This window comes from Oreochromis niloticus, linkage group LG12 (assembly GCF_001858045.2).
Source record: "Oreochromis niloticus isolate F11D_XX linkage group LG12, O_niloticus_UMD_NMBU, whole genome shotgun sequence".
Lineage (NCBI taxonomy): Eukaryota > Metazoa > Chordata > Actinopteri > Cichliformes > Cichlidae > Oreochromis > Oreochromis niloticus.
Window position 1 is genome coordinate 1,645,023 of NC_031977.2, and position 17,352 is coordinate 1,662,374.

General features: G+C 40.5%; 1 protein-coding gene across 3 annotated transcripts; it reads left to right on the forward strand.

Annotated features, from left to right (window-relative positions):
* Positions 1-3,451: 3,451 nt before the first annotated feature.
* On the forward strand, positions 3,452-15,423 carry lhx2b (LIM homeobox 2b). Of its 3 annotated transcripts, XM_005472892.4 has the most exons (6): positions 3,454-3,968; positions 4,323-4,485; positions 5,931-6,133; positions 6,848-7,218; positions 10,046-10,251; positions 12,912-15,423. In XM_005472892.4, the coding sequence occupies exons 2-6, from the start codon at positions 4,366-4,368 to the stop codon at positions 13,200-13,202; spliced, it is 1,191 nt and encodes a 396-aa protein (XP_005472949.1). In that variant the 5' UTR covers positions 3,454-3,968; positions 4,323-4,365; the 3' UTR covers positions 13,203-15,423. The 3 variants fall into 3 exon arrangements, with proteins under 3 accessions (XP_019220748.1, XP_003455077.1, XP_005472949.1); XM_019365203.2 differs by having other exon boundaries at positions 3,452-4,485; positions 6,851-7,218; XM_003455029.5 differs by having other exon boundaries at positions 3,453-4,485.
* Positions 15,424-17,352: the final 1,929 nt, after the last annotated feature.

A 17,352-nucleotide genomic window follows, 5' to 3' on the forward strand; every position in this document is an offset into this window, starting at 1 on the left:
TCTTTCATGTGTTTTTAGTCTCCTATGCTTTGTTCCCTTTCTTAATTACAGCCGCGCTCTCGGAGAGAGTGTAACCCACTCCCTACCTCCACAGCAGCAACCCATTAAAGCCACGCACCCCGACGCCTCCCCACTACCTTTATGCTGAATACAATTAAAAAACGGGGGAGAGATCAAAAAGATGCCAGCAGCCCGACGAGGGTGATGTTTTTCTGAGAAATGCAGATTTGTGTTATTGATGGCCGCCTCGTTTGGAAATCATTACGGGACAAGGAGTAATCAGTGGAGCTGCATCAGCATTTTAGTTGTCGACAAGCAGCAACACCACCCTCTAATTCTATCACTCTCACACACACACACACACACACACACACACACACACACCGTGGCTGTGGACTCACATCTTCTGTACTGGCAGATAAAAAGATGCTAGAAAGAGAATCAAACGGCAAGCCATCAGCAGCACCAGTCCCCACCGTCAGGGAGGCATTATTTATGCTGTATACATAAAACTGCCTTCCGCCAGTCTGTAACAGCTCACAACTGCTATACATTATGAAAGAAGGTAAGTAACCGAATGAAAATGTCCTTATTTTGTCCCAAACTGATTTCTATTTGAATAAATAAAAAAATAACACATGATATAACTAGGAGGATATACATCCTGAGTATAAATATGACATTTTATTTTGTGATGACTGCTGCAGATTTCTTTTTAGGTATATCAGCACCAGGTTTTTCATTTATTTTGGAGAACGAGATCAGGTTTTTTTATTTGAGGTAATTTCGTTATTAGGGCCGTAACCGTGACTTTAGAAGTGACAGGACCCTCTGACATCCCTAAGGAGATTAATGACATTGAACTTGTATATATAAATTAAATGTTGTGTGTGTGTGTGTGTGTGTGTGTGTGTGTACACACACAAAATAAAACATCCTTAAGCTAGGTAAAAAATAAAATAAAATTTATAATAATAAAATAAACGTGGAACCATCTTCATATAAAAGTGTTTGTGAACACATGTTTGTTAACTCTCTGTAAGGCAAAACGACTTACAGAGAGTTTCCTCCAAAACTTTTCCCTGTCAGGGTGAAAGACACTGAACCTGACGCGATGTTTGATGCTCTGCTCTGCACAAAGCAAAACTGTACTTTTGAACCAAAATTCAAACCTGACCTGATGTCAAACTCGTGATATGTAAAGCCATTGTTTTACTGCAGGGGCCAATACAACAAGTTCACAGTGCACTGAGCCTAATAACCACTGTGGAACTAATAAAACGCGAGTGTGAGAGGCTCACTTAAACGCTTTGTTCAAAGCATATGTGTGTGTCAGAGAGAAAGAGAGAGAGAGGGAGAGAGAGCAAGGGGGGGGGGGGGCAATAGTAATTAATTCAGTTTTACCTTTTTAAATAAAGGTGCCGTCAATGAATTAAATATTGGATTATTTTAAGCAGCCCGGCCTTAACACATTTGAACTGTTTTTAATTTTCATATTGTGACTTTTCTTCCTCTTCACTACGTGAATATTGTGAGCACATTTTCTAGGAATATTCTGTAGTCCGGACCCCGGCCTAAATTTGCATAAATCATCTCTAAATTTCTGCGTTTCTTCTTCGCTCCAATCAAACCCAAGGAACAAACCAGTCCGGCCCCTTCAGATACAAATACAAACTAATATTTTTCCCTTAATCTTACACCACCAGCTAATATCATATTTCATACACGCCCGCAGACATGCCCGCTGCCGCTATGTTTAATGTATAAAGCCAGCATTATAGCAGATAGAAAACACAGATGATAAATATGCATGTATTCAATTAGGGGTATTACAGAGGGGGTAATTTGCATAAGGATTTAGGAGCTTAACATCATATTTGTGCTATAAAACTTCACAATAGCCTAAACGGCGGCTGTTATGCGCGGGAGGGGAGAGGACAGGTATGTCTGAAAGAAGAAATTAGAAATATGAAGCAAACTACAGTAACTCTCAAATTGTTTCAAACACATCCCGTGATGACGAAGTCCACTCCTCGCTACCCCCACCCCCTCAAACCTTCTTCCTCCCTCCCACCCCGCTTCATTAAGAGCAGAGCGCTAATTAGAGAACGAGCGGATCCTGGATCAGTTGCGGTCCCACTCATGCAGCTATAGCAGCCACCACTGCTCACCATGTCCAAGAGGTGGAAATGCTTGAAGGGTGAAGCCGCCGGCCTGCAATTATATCAAGTCACGTCACAAACAGAATTTCAGGAAATGCAGCGTTTTCAAGGGAATTCAAGTTCATTTTTAATAGTGCCAAATCACAACAGCAGCTGCCTCATGGCGCTTTATACTGTATGCCAGAGACCCTACAGTAATGCAGTGCATACATCAAAAAGTTTAGGTATAAATCTTTTAGTTCATCGCATATTTTTCTTCTTCTTATTATTGTAAATATATTCTGGATTTAATCCCGCTTTTTACCTATGACAAAATAAGGAGATGACACCCAGATTTGCCTAAATGATTTTACGCATCAGCACTTTGAAACTAAGATGTAGAAATAAAGCCCAAGTAAAAAATAAATAAATAAATAAAATTTAAAAGGTAAACAGTTCCTCGCATCACATCACGTTCTTTGCCCCACAAGTTAAACTAGTTGCTTCACCTTGTTATTGATTGGTTTTAGTTTCTCTGGAGAAAGGTGACATTTTCCCAGGGGAATATATATATATATATATATATATAGGAAGAGAGAGAGACAGACAGAGAGAGAGACAGACAGAGAGACAGACAGACAGAGAGAGAGACAGAGAGAAGGTTTATGAGAATATGAAAAGCTAAATGAACAGTTACTAGAAAGAGTGTTTACCCTGGGTTTTTTTTATTTGTGTATATTTATTTTTTATATATATACTTTCTGTTATAATAATTGTGACCAAAATATCCAAATGTAAGATCTATGTTCCTCTTTATGGGTTGTTTTATGCACTTCACGCGTTCCTACCCACCCCTGCAGATTAAGCAGAGCCCTTTGGTGTCATGAGGAGGCTGTTAGCTGGAGCAGCAGCACTGTGGGGCTGTGCGGAACCCTCTCTGTGCGTCAGACGAGCAAAGGTCCTAGCAGACCTCCAGAAACAGACAGCTCAAACATCTCAGCTCAAACTCTCTCCTGCTCTCTTTCCTTTAAAACTGACCTTTCAAGCAGCAGCTCCGGACAGACAGAATGAGGAGGAGGAGGAGGAGGTGTGTGTGTGTGTGTGTGTGTGTGTGTGTGTGTGTGTGTGTGAGGTTGGCCGGTGTTCCGTGTGTAACGAAGGGAGAACTGCTGCGTTTTTAGACCGGTCGGTAAAAGTGGCCAAACAGTTCGGTGACGGCGGAACAGCCAATGAACATAAATGGTGTGTCGTGACGCAACAGGGTCCCGTTGATAAGGAGCGGAGAGTCCAACCGGACCTGAGAAGGAGGAACGGCGGTTTTGGGGGCCAGCTAACACTCGCCTATCATCAGTCAACGTAAAGCCAACTCCTCCTCTTCTGCTGTTACGCACATCTATGCAGCCTCCTTGGCAAAAGACTAAACATTATCTAAACAAACTACCGTAAAGGAAAACTGCTTCTTCTCCCAGATGGCCGGCAGGATTTTATTTTCGTTTTTTTAAGCTTGTTTTTGTTTTTATGAGTTTTTTTCTTTCTGCAAAGCAAAAGTAGTTTACCGTAAGTCTCAACTTGGACTGTTAAGGAGGAGGAAAAAGCCTTTCTCAAATACCCAGGTCTAGTTTTTTTTTTCTGTTTGAAATATTATTTTTCGGGCTGGGCGATGCAGTAGAAAGCTGCTGCTCATCTTTTGGCACTGCCATTTGTACAGAGTTACGAATTGTTCTGCAGAAGAAAAGAGGAAATATTTTGCAGACTGTCGAAAACCTGAAATATTACTCCCGGCGAGGAGCAGAGCTGAGATCCATGCAACGGGAGCTTCTATAGTTGGTATGTTTAGTCACCGTAAATGGAAAAGAAAATCTAGAAAGAGCAATTGGCAGTGAAACATATTATCATGTCTGAGATAAAATAGATCCCACTAAGAGAAGGCAAATCTGTGCGCTTTTTAATGAATTAATCATAGCTTATTAATAACGAGAGCTGGAGAGATTCGGATGACGGTTTCCATTGGCAGATGAGACGTAGTGTGGAGAACACGTGTCCAGTTTTTCCCTCATATTTTTTCCTCCCTGATCTGGATTTCTCGCTTGTCACGGCAAGAAAGGAAACGTTAAAAGATCGAAAATTTTGAGTGGCATAATTGCACAAGGTTCCCCCTCTCATGGACATCTTGGCTTGCAGATCTGAAGAGAACAGTTATAACATCCTCCCATCTGCGGCTACGATGCTTTTCCATGGCCTCCCCGGAGGCGACGTTCGCGGTGTGGTGGAAGAAATGGACCGGAGAGGAAAGAGCGAGTCAGCGGCCATCAGCTCAGCCATCGATATGGGAGAGTCAGAGACGGTAGGCGAGATTCATGTTTTGGCCCTCTTTGGCTTGTTAGCGCAAGCAGCATGGCAGCCTGGAAACATGTGACAACGGCTGCACTCTTCCAGCTCCAAGCAATTTGATTTTACTCTAAATTCAAACCAGAGGAAAAGTATCCACAAAATGTTTCTCCCCCCGCCTCTAATTATTTTTCATTTATTTGTTTCATGGAAGTTGCTCTCAAAGTTGCTGTTACAGGCCTAAACCTTCTGATTTCTGCCACACTTTCATTTAAAAGTTAATCTCAGCAAAGCTTCAGACAGAAAAAAACCTGAGACGAGCAGACAGTGAAATAATTCAAAAAGAAGACATTCGTCTGCAAAATTCACGAATTTGTTTTTATAAATTGTTTTTTTTATATAAATAGTTATTGCTTTGTAAGCAAACATTAAACATCCATATATCTATTAATCTGTCCAATAAACGCCCCAACTTTGTCACGTTACATTACAGCAAACAAGCTAGCAAGTTTTTAAATACATATTTCCAACCGTTCTTTTTATTTTCTATATTTTCACAATGAAATCCCAAATTTTTAGAGTATTTTGTAATAATAAATTATATTTGTAATAAAATCAAACAAGTTTTTAAAATGTGTTAATTATTATTATTATTATTATTATTATTATTATTATTATTATTATTATTAACCAGATTTTGCAAATTAGAAGTGCGTGCATATGTGTCCGTATTCACAGGCCTTTGGAAAAATAATGCACGTCTCACAAGGCTTTGTTTCATATTAAAAGCTTTTACGAGCATGGCTGGGTTTATATTTTTTGATAGAAACTGACAGCACAGACACAGCTTCCCATGACCACAAATGTTCTTCAGTATTCTCCAAGCCCACACACAGCATGTCAACGAACTTCGATGAGCTTTTTAAGTGCAATTATACGACTTTATGTTTAGTTCTTCGTTTTATTTGCCACATTGCCTTTTGAGTATTCGGTATTATTAGAATAATGACGCTATGACCTCCCCTGTTACCCGTGTAATTTATGCTGTCTTTGTAAAGACTCTTCAGAGTAATTGTAGCTCATTATTTCCTTTACTGAAACAAAAATACTCGTTTTAATATATCTAATTTCTTGTGTCGTTGGATGGAAAGAAGAGCGGCTACTTTAATTTCACTTTAATTTCAATAGTATTTTATTCATATATATATATATATATATATATGTGTGTGTGTGTGTGTGTGGTTTTTTTTGTTTTGTTTTTTATCTTTAGACTATTGTTCTTGCCCCACGGAAGTGGTGGCCCTCAGCAGTGAGCTGATATTCGAGGAGAATATCATAGAGATGCGGTCCTGTAGCTTTCAAGGATTTTACGGGATTTTATTTTGAGTCTCTCTCTTTGTTTTTTTTGTTTATTTGTTTGTTTTTTTGTCCTCCCAATGTCCTGACGGCTTCGACCTGCAGTCCATGCCATGCATGACCAACGAGCGCGTGGCTCTGTGCGCGGGCTGCGGCAGGAAAATCGCGGACCGATATTACCTGTTGGCCGTGGACAAGCAGTGGCACATGCGCTGCCTCAAGTGCTGCGAGTGCAAACTCAACCTGGAGTCCGAGCTCACCTGCTTCAGCAAAGACGGCAGCATCTACTGCAAAGAGGACTACTACAGGTAGGAGAGCGCACAGGGCTCTAATCCCGGTCATGTGATTGGTGAATATTTGTATTATCTTCATCTAAAGCAGCACCGGGTTTGAGCGGGGGTATTTTAAAACATTAGTAATCAATGTGTCAATCAATTAGTAAAATGTGTCAATGAAATAATTATTTTTTTAGTTTCACATAAATATAACTGATGCTGGCGTTGCAGTTCGGATTTTGTGCAATGAATACATGCTTTTTGCAAGTCTTTAGAAATGTGATGTTCGGAGTTTTCCTGTCAAAGCTCTTTAAGCATTTAAGACCCAACGAAAAGCTGTGATTCATGCTGACAGTTGTGCTAAACCCCTCCCCTGAAAATCAGATAAAGAAAGCATTAGTTTTAGGGTTAGCATCTCTCTAGGGGAGCGTGACCCCCGCCACCCCGACCTTGCAGTAACGGAGAGCCTCAGGAATACTTTGGGCCCAAGGAAATTAAATAAAAAAAATAGAATCCTATTTTGATTCTATTTTAAATACAAAAGGTATTTTTAAAATATATGTAGCAAACTCCCTCATCTGCTGTCGAGGTTTTAGCATACTCGTCCACAGGGAAACTTTTTGCACCTTCTTTAAGTGCGTCAAAGTTGGTGTATTTGCATAAAAACACGTGCCACTGCATAGCTTACCAGCACAGCCCACCAGGTTTCGCATGCAGCCGCTGATGAGGTTTCTGTGTTGTCCGCAGAAGATTTTCGGTGCAGAGATGCGCTCGGTGCCACCTGGGAATCTCGGCCTCGGAGATGGTGATGCGAGCTCGGGACCTGGTCTATCACCTCAACTGCTTCACCTGCACTACCTGCAGCAAGATGCTCACCACCGGGGACCACTTTGGCATGAAAGACAGTCTGGTGTACTGTCGGCTGCACTTTGAGACTCTCATCCAGGGAGAATATGAGACACATTTTAACCACGCGGACGTGGTGCAGCACAAAGGCCTGGGCCCGGCCAACACGCTCGGACTATCCTACTTCAGCAGCGTGGGGACGGTGCAGAAAGGAAGGCCGAGGAAGAGGAAAAGTCCTGGGCCAGGGGCCGAGCTGGCTGCTTATAATGCAGGTAAAAATGAATCTCCATAGGTGAAAGAAAAAAAATGTTCGAAATTATACTGAAAACGTGACATAGTTATAATTTGCGTTTGTTCCTTTTTATTTAATTAATGCCAAGTTTTGCCTGAATCGTTTTAGACCTTTAAAGAAATTTAAGAAACAGTTCTTTGAGCTTTTGTTCGCTCCACAGTGGAGATCAAGAGCCACGAAGCGTGAAGGGAGCTGACTGAAGCTGACAGACTTCATTAATGAATAATGTTTTTGTAACATTCCTTTAAAGATTTTTACTGTGCTGTGGCGTCCTCGGTGGTGACGCTGTTTGAGCATTGCCATAAAACTTATTCGATATTTAAAACAACATCTTTGTTGCTCTAATATCTCCATTTAGAGTTCGCTGTAACTTCAAAGTGAGATATTAGAAGGTTTAAACCCGTCCTGGTGTCTCTGTAATATTTTTAACACCGAATTGTGCGAAATAGTGGGCGTACACCGACCCTTTCCATTTGTTGTGCTTTTCACATTTTTGCGCACTTTCCTGTAACCTCTGCTGGATCATACACACTTTGTGAGTCTGCACAGTTTCGGCTCAGTTTTGAAGTATCAGCAGCGCGTTCGTGTAGACGCTAAACACCCTGCACGAATAAGCCTGAACTTTTAAACAGAGAAAAAGCTCGCGGGCCAAGTGTGGGCCACGGGACAAAAACAGCCGCATGTTACAAAGAAGAAAAGTGCAGTATAGAAACAAGTGAGCGCTCACTTAGACCTTATTTACTGCAAACAGCCTCAATATGTGGACTGAAATATGTGGACTGGACTTTTAATACAAGTCAATACAACTAAAATTACAGTGGCAACAGTGTGCGGATGTTAAACTTTTTTTCCTCTCATGTCCTCTTTGTGGAGTGAAAAGAAAAGTTTTTTGATGTGCCGGCTTTTGCTTTCGCCCTTTTCCACTTGTCAGGCTCCATAGACATCTACAGACCCCCCCCCCCAGCCACCACCACCACTAGTCTTCCTCACCCACGCACAACAACCCCCCTCCCCCCCCCCAAACCACCTCTCTGTACCCCTCTCTCACTCGCTCCTTTCCAACCACACACAGGCATATACACACACTGAGTGAGCGTTTTTATTTTTTTGTATTGGGACCAGGCCAAACTGGGTTTATTTCAGCCAGATCAATGTGATTTGATGAGTTATTCACTTGAAGAGGGAGTAGGGAGCGCAATAAGTTGCTAACGGCAGCAATATGTGGTTGGACTCTCATCCTTTTCCCATATTCACGTAAAAAACAAGCCGATTGCAGCTAACATGGTGTTAAAGCCTCGGAGTGATCACATAAGAAGGCCTTCTGTTCGGATTTCTCATTTCTTAAAACGTAGAAGATGAAAAAATGTGTAAGCTGACATAATTTCACATAGTGATGGACGTTTAAATGTAAAAAATGTCAAAAGAAAACCCACACAGACACAAGCGCGCGCACGCACACACACACACACACACACACACACACACACACATACAGGGTGTCATGATGACGAAAAAGGAAGGAAAAGTAAATTCGGTATAAAATGCTGTGAATTAGTTTTGCTTTTTCAATGTGGGCATTTAAGAAAAACCGAAGAAAAAGCTCGTGAAGCTGAGTGATGAGAGTGAAGAAGCGATGCGCCCTCTTCTGTTTGCAGCCACACACAACACGAAAGCGTCACCTGAATAGACACATGAGAACAGTTCTAACCCTAACCTCGCGCCAGCTCCTACATTGGTTTTAACGGCCGTAAACTGTGCAGGAAGACCAGGGAAAAGGAAACCGTCTACAAGCTGCTTTTCTCCTATTTTTTGTAAAAGAAAAAAAAAAAGCTACAGCATATGTTTTGGCCAGAAAGCAGCATTTGTTCTGCCTGGTGTGTATCGGCTAATTAAGTGAAGTGTTATTCCGTTGGTTTTCACTCACTTCATATTCATCGTTTGCAACGTTCTGATATTGAACGCGAACTGTTATGCATGCAGCAACACTTTTAATATTGCCAAGAATTTTTCAGGCTGGGGACAAATACATGTGTGTTGTTGTTACTGTGTGTGTGCGTGCGTGCGTGTGTGTGTGTGTGTGTGAGAGAGAGAGAAAGAGAGAGATGGCTGTATCCAGGCTCGCACCTCCTCCTAGGACAGAAAGACACAAACAGATAGACTGGTGCATGAGGAGAGGAGGTGATCTGCAGCTGGAAGAAACAGCTGCTTGGTCACTTTGTATTTCTGTGCAGATTTAAACAGAGAATGAAGCGTTTTTATTGTATTTACAAAGAAATCTGTACAATAATAGAGCTTAGAAAACAATTTTCTTCTTTTTTTTTTACAGCTTAGTTATTTGGATCAGTCACACTGTCGTGCTTTAAAGTCAGCGCCTCACGAAGCTCCTCAGTGCACAAAGTTTCTATAGATTTGCTGAATTTAATCTAGACATTTAAATAAAATAATATATGAAAAAATTACAAATAAAATACCCCCCCCCCCCCCCCCCCCCCATTTGCCACAACAGTTCTGCCACAGGTCTGTTTCTGTGAAAAGGATTTTGTTTTTCATCAAGTGCTGTTTATATGAATTATTTGCTCACTAAGGCAAACTGGTGCTATATAAATAACATTAAATTAAATTGAAAGCGCAGGTTTTAAATGCCCAGGCTACTCTTTGAAATATATTTTCACCTCCTTGCTGTTAACAGTATAATACTCTGGGGACATGAGAATTTCATAAACAGCACCAGAGGAATGAAATGATGACGTTAATAATGAGTTGCAACTTGTCTTAACCCACTGTCCTCCCTCCCTGTCGACATGAAGCGCTGAGCTGTAATGAGAACGACGGCGAATCCATGGACAGGGACTCCCAGTACAGCTCCAGTCAGAAGACCAAGCGCATGCGGACGTCCTTCAAGCATCACCAGCTGAGGACCATGAAGTCCTACTTTGCCATCAACCACAACCCAGACGCCAAGGACCTCAAGCAGCTTGCCCAGAAAACTGGCCTCACCAAGCGGGTCTTACAGGTAGCGCCAGCAGCCTCTCACTTCTCGACCACAGTTCACTTTTCTATTACTAAAAGTAGCTTGCACAAGCCAACAGGGAGACGTTTCCAGTGATAACCAATGGTAATATAAATGAAGTGGTGTTTTACAGTTAGGAGCCAAATCAGCTGTTTTATTTTATGATTTTGCTGTTTTTCATCTCAAGTTCTTGGAAGACCTTCAGGAAACAAGTAAAACAAAATCAGAATTGGATTCCCTTACTTTGTTTTTGTTTCTGTTTTCTTTTCTCGTTTTCATAACAGCAGAAGCAGAATTTCTAATTGCCTTCAGGAAAAACAGACTCAATATTTCTGTTCATGCTGGAAACCAAAATTACCTGGAAATCAAAGAGAAATGTTAAAAAAAATAAACGTAATATAATTCAGTGGATGATGTGATGTTATGGTGATGAGTGAGGGATGAAAAGCAAAAAGCTCTGTAATACACGCAAAGAAAGAGACAACACAACAGAGCATTTGATTTCCACAAAAGACGACAGCATATTATCTGGGGTACTGAAAAGAAGAAAAATAAGACAAAAAGGTTTCTAAATCAAAATTTTACTGAGAAGGAAGAAAAAAAAACATCCCGCTGCTTTAATTAACGCTCACAGAAAACAAAGCAGTCGTTTTGCTTTGATGCGTTCGAGTTTTCATGTCTGTTACTCCAGCTGAAGCGACTCTCTAGCCGCCCGATTCCCATGGCTCCATCATGATTCCATCACTAACACTTCCCAACACTCAGCTCGGCGAGGACTGCTGCCTCATTCGCTCTACAAATCACAGAACACACTTTTATTACTGGAAAAAGAGAGGAAATCATATTTTCAAAAACATGACAAATAAATGAAAATTCTAGAGCAAAAAGGAAGGTTGTAATAAAAAAATAAGGATATCATTAATCTAATTGCAAACGTGTAAAATCATAACTGCATTTCTTTCTGCATACACTGTAAATAGGACCCATGTTGCTTTTTTCCCAGGGTCAATGAAAGCAGGAGGATATTGCTCTCTGTTTTCATGTGCAAGCATAATAAAAGAAATGGCTTAATTTCTTTTGTGTGAGTAGCCATGAAAAGTAAAGACTTTTATAGCTTTTATACACAGCAGAAGAGTGCTCGGGCTTTGTGTTTCCAAGTGTTCTTTTATCTTTGTCTCCAGTCAGAACATCTGTAAACAGACTTTAAAGAGACACAAAGACATGCTCACGAGATAATGGAGATAATATGGGTATTCTTGAGATTCAGTGACATCACAAGCCGCGTTATATTTTGATATATTTACATTTTTGAAATATACTTATTCCCCAAGAGACACACGTCTGTTGCTTGAGATGTGACAGTTTCTACATTTGTCACAGTTCGGGTCAGGCTGGTTTAGGTACGGAGAGGTTTTGGTCTTAGTCAAAGAAAATTTGTGAAATGTGTTCAGTTAAAGCTGAGTTAAAGTTTTCATACTTACATACTAATTTGATTTATTCACTTAGTAAATTTGATTTGACTAATGCACAGGCAACATTTAAAGTCATTTAAAGTTAGGTTTCAGATATTTAAAGTCCTTTCAGCTCTGGTTTTCATCACCAATCGTTGTGAAACACGTTTGGTACTTTAGCTGTTAAAGTCAAGTAAGCAAACAATTATGAAATAAATTATTATTTGTCTGTGCCAGTCTTCTGATAGACCCTTTTGCCGTTTCTTTGCTCCTGACTCAACTGTGCGTTCTGGAAACATCAAAATGTGTTAGATACCTCTCAGCTGATACCTCACAACTAGCCAGTTTCCAACACAAGAGGCTGAAACCCCTGAGAGGGGTTTTCCCAGCTTTCAGGCAGCCATAGGTCTCCATTTATTTTACTAGAGCATCAAAATTAGCTTCGAAACCTGCCTGGGATACAGTAGGTAATCCATCAGCATGAGTATCACGTCCTCTTTTTAGTAGTGTCGGTGCTGTGTGGTGAGGCAGCTGAAGAGCCTGAACTGTATTACCTGCTGTAGGAAGCGACAAGACTGAGAGAAGAAATCATGTCCACTGTGTTCACAGTGACACATTACATTTTGTTAGAAATCCAGTTTATATACAGACTTTTTAAAGGAGTGGGCTGGCATTTATGTTGCACGTTAACAGTCGCACTGACCGCTCAGCAGAACACTTCAAACTATAGTCTGCATAAAACTGTATGACCAACAGCAAACATAATGCATAAATGTAGTGTACTGAAAATGCTGGAGACAGGAGTTCCCGGTTAATCGAACACTGTAGAAAGGGCAGTGGAACATATTTCAAAATCTATCTTTAGTGGCGTGCAGACATTTAGCCCAATATACTGGAAGCGCTCACACCACTGAAAATTACATTTCAGCACCAAAACAAATATATTTGGAATTATTTTACTGGAGGAAACGGTTCCAAATTAAAAAATGTTGTTGATATTTCAAAACCTGGACCCAAGAAAGCAAAACCATCTGCACACTCAGGAATGACCAAGTAGGTTGAACTGAAAGCTCCTGTAAAAATGTTGTACTTTGTTTTTCATTTTGTTTTTTCCTACATGAAAGTTATACCTTTATGATATCAAACATGCGTGGTTTTTTTTTTTGGTTTTTTTGGTATTTAGAAGTGTACTAACAAATCATCCATCTGCAGGTGTGGTTCCAAAACGCTCGGGCCAAATTCAGGAGGAACCTGCTGCGGCAGGAGAGCACCGGGGTAGACAAGGCGTCCGACGGCTCGACGCTGCAGGGTGGTACACCGTCAGGCCCGGCCTCTGAGATCTCCAATGCCTCCATGAGTCCCTCCAGCACACCCACCACCCTTACGGACTTGACCAACCCCACCATGCCCACTGTCACCTCTGTGCTTACCTCCGTGCCAGGTAGCATGGATGTCCACGAGTGCCGGAGCCCATCACAGACCACGCTGACCAGCCTCTTCTGATAGATGGAGCCCTTCTTCACAGCCCCCTCTCCCCTGTCCTCCCTGGCCCCATCCCTTAGCTCCCCCCTGCTCCCCTCTGCTCCTTGTGGATCTACAATTAAGCATGGTTCACTCCTTGGAACATTTAACGGATTAGAAAACAAAAGGAAGCAAACTGAAAAGGTTTCCTTTAGAGACTGTTTGATTAGTGAGGTGGCTGAGCCTTACACACGGAACATTTGTTGTTATTTTGATGTTGTCTTGTTGAGAACTGAGGAGACTTGATTTGCATTTTTCAATGTTTACAGAGAGAGACTGAAAGTGGTAAAAAAAAAAAAATTTGGAATATCATTTTTTCCAACACAGTATTTATGTTATATTGTACAAGAGTCACTGTTAGAAGGATTGTAAAAAATCATTTTCTTTCTTTCTTTTTCTTTCTTTCTTTCTTTCTTTCTTTCTTTCTTTCTTTTGTTTTGGAAATCTGAGATTAAACACAGGTTACAATATCCTATGACTGCCATGTGCCTTATGGTCCACTTATCTTAACTGCTGTTTCTAAAAGTCGGTCACACGTGAGTGATTTGCATCAGAAGAAAGCAGTATGACTGAATTAACTCGACTCCTTGTGCGCATTTATGTATGTGTGTGAGTTCTGGCTTGTTCCTCTTTGTGTTTGTGTGAACGTGCAGTAAAGCCCATTCTGCTGCACTTTAATTTAAAAGAAAAAGGCGAGAGGCAAATAATTCTTGTTTTTGATCTCAACTCTTTTGAATTTTCTTCACTTAAACTTGGCTAAAAAGCTGTTGTTCAAAGTGTTCAGACATGAGTGCTTGTCTCGACTTTTAGTTTAATGCACTGGTGGCCCAATGCAGATCAGTTCATGATAACAAACCTCACCAAATGATGGGATCGATTTCATTAACATCCACCTGGTTACTGAGACCCGTCTCGGTGAATGCCCATTCATTTTTAATTTTCACTTCTCTGGAACACACACAAAGCTTTTAATAGGAAAAAGATGTAATTCCAAAATTAATGTTTGAGAAATTATCTGAACAGCAAAATTCTTACTAGTTACTAGTTTAGTTTCTTAAAATTTGCTGATTTAGCAGGTGACTAACCCTGGATAGGTTGCCGGTAACCTGGTGGATGTCAAAAGGTGAAGTTCAGATTTAACAAGTTCACAAACTTGTGAACTTGAACTTATGAACTTAAACATGGCTTTAAAAGACACTGTTTTCTGTTGTTAAGATATTCAGTGACTTTGAAAGTCGTATAGACATGTGTCCAATTTCAAGGTGAAGTGATAAAACACACAATTAAATATTTTAAAAATGCCTCTTGATCTTCCTTGAAATACAGTCAGGATACAGATTTGAAGAGCTGTTTTCAGTCAAATCTTTCATGTTATATATATGTTGCATGAGACCTACTGCTTCCAGCTGTAAGGTAACATGACAAACATCAAGTATCCTGCTTCATGTCTGATTTATAGTACTGTGTTAAATCTATACTGTGTCCTATATGCCATAACAGACATTGTACCTTGATGTGCACCTTCCCAAAAATGCTACAGTGATGCACACCTCAGTGGCTCTGATATGTGGGAAAGTATTATGCCATGTAAAGAAAAAGGAAAGTGCCTCCGTGAACCAAACATGAGCTGTAACTGGATCTAGCTTGCTCAAAATGCTAATGCACAGTAATCTGCCAGTCAGGCCATTTTTCTGTTTTTCATAGCTCTGCTTATATGTGTTTGAATCTCAGTCAAAGTAACTGTTCAGTATTTATTAGTTTCAAGTCCAAAATGAGTAACTTAGTTTCACTTATGATGGCAGAGCAATACAGACGTACCAGCGCGAACAGTGACGCTGTTCACTGCGGTGTAGACGTTACGGGGGATTCAACGCAGTACTATAAGTTTTAGATTATGCCAAAGCGTATGTTCAAAATAACACTTTTATGGGATAAGATTATCTTGGTCAAAGGAATTCACAATATCAATTTCACCAGGACAGCTAAAATAAAAAAAAAAAATCCATCAGGATTAACACTATCAGTCAGGTTCAAAGCCTTTTTAAGAAATTCATTAAAGTACATGTGCTCGTTGTGCAATTATTTAGGATATCCTTATTACACAGTACAAATATTTTCAAATATAGTTTTTATTAATAAACAATTGGCAATAAACAATGAAAATAACAATGAAATTTTGGGGGTTAAACTGTAAAGGTGTGTGTGTGTGTGTGTGTGTGTGTGTGTGTGTGTGTGGGTGGGTGTGAGAGAGCGAGATGAAAATATATATGCTGTGAATGGGGGAGAGCTGTCGCTGCTGCTTGTGGAATACGGTGATCTGTCCCAGGCTGCTGTAACAAACCTCACTGAGCTCTCCATGTTGTGCTGCTTCTGCACATTCTTGTACACGTCACTGTTGTCCTCGGTTTTGTGAGAAATATAAACACTATCGATAATAAGACTTGTCTGTTGGAAGAGAGTTTGTACCTCCGAGTGCTAGTGTTCTATATGTGTACATATCGTTACCATATTCATTCAGAGATGCCGTGCTGTGAGCGGTCAGAGATGCAGTGATGCCTCTAAATCCGAGTGGAATGGCAGTTAAATCAAGCCACTGCGAGGTTGGATGGGAGTAGCTAAACTGGGATTTTCATGCATTTCTGCTCCCAGTGTTTTGACATTTTTATTCTGGCTTAATTGTTATTTCTATTTTTTTTTTCATTTTTTGGCTTTTATGAGTAAACTGTAAAACAGACCATCAATAAATATTTATATTTATTTTAAGTTGAAGCATGTCAGACACCCCAACATTTACTTATTTAGCTGTTTGGATCAACATGCTACAGTCAATATAGTTAACATGCTACACAACTTGGGGGTAGTTTCAATTTTCACTTAATGATACCGCTGTTTTCCTTCTTCCCCTCGCCCCTCCAACCAATCACATTCAGAGCTGCCCCTCACTGATCCTGGTTCTGCCAGAGGTCTTTTCCTGTTAAAAGGGAATTCTTCCTTCCCACCGTCACCAAGTACTTGGTCATAGGGAGTCATCACATCATTGGGTTTCTCTTGTCTTTTTTTTACCTTACAATATCAAGCATCCTGATATCATGTTGTGAATTGGCTGCTATATAAATAATAGTGATTTGAATTGAAAAACCAAGTATCCATGTTTCATTGATGATCCTGAAAGGCTCAGGGGCTCAAGGGCTTAAGCCACAAATTCAGAACAGGTGTAATTTCTTGTTGAAATGACCCAAGACTCAGTCAAAATTACAGATTCAAAATATTTGGGGAGTATTTTTGCCTTTATTCACTGATTGCAGCAACAGACAGGGATGTGTGATAGACTCCAAGCTCCCTGTTTAGAATGAAACTCCAGTCCTGTGCTGATTCCACTTTGAGTTTTTTTAATATTTTTCCAAACTGCTGAATAGTCCAGACTACAAGAATACTAGTAAAGCATGTTTGAAAGCCACGTAGCAGGTGTTAGGAAATGGAACCTGAATATTTGGAAATGTGAAAACTAAAGCTGAACTATCTGAGATACTGACAGGCAACCACGACAGCTGTCTGCTGTGTGAACTGTTGATTCATTTTAGCAGACCCAAATGCAGGAGATGGGATTTAAGCTCAAAGCATTTAATGCTGTTAGTGCAGCAATTACATGACGTCTGAAAATCCCAAAACATTTCAGGACCAAAGCCAGGGAATCTGAAGATCAGATATCAACAGGAATACAAATTCAGGAAGCACAGAGAACATAGCACAAGGAGACACACGGCTACATGGACGACACAACAAGGGACAACATAGACAAGAGATAATGAGCAAATGGGAAACAGGTGGGGAACACAGCTGAAGATAATTAAAATAATGACATGAGGGAAGTTAAACTCAACACAGGACACAGGAAAAACAGCTACTAAAATAAAACCGGAAGTAAGATGCAACTTAACATGGGAAAGAAATTAACTTGGCACAAGAAGGGCAGAGGCAGGGGAACCCACAAATCCTCAAAGCTCTGGGTCCAAGACCCTGGGAATATGACAGCAGGACTGTCAGTAATAACACAGTGAGATAGAATTCACTATTGGTTTAATGAAACGATGCAAAGCTACAGCAGTCATCTTTTTCCTTTACATAACATGTG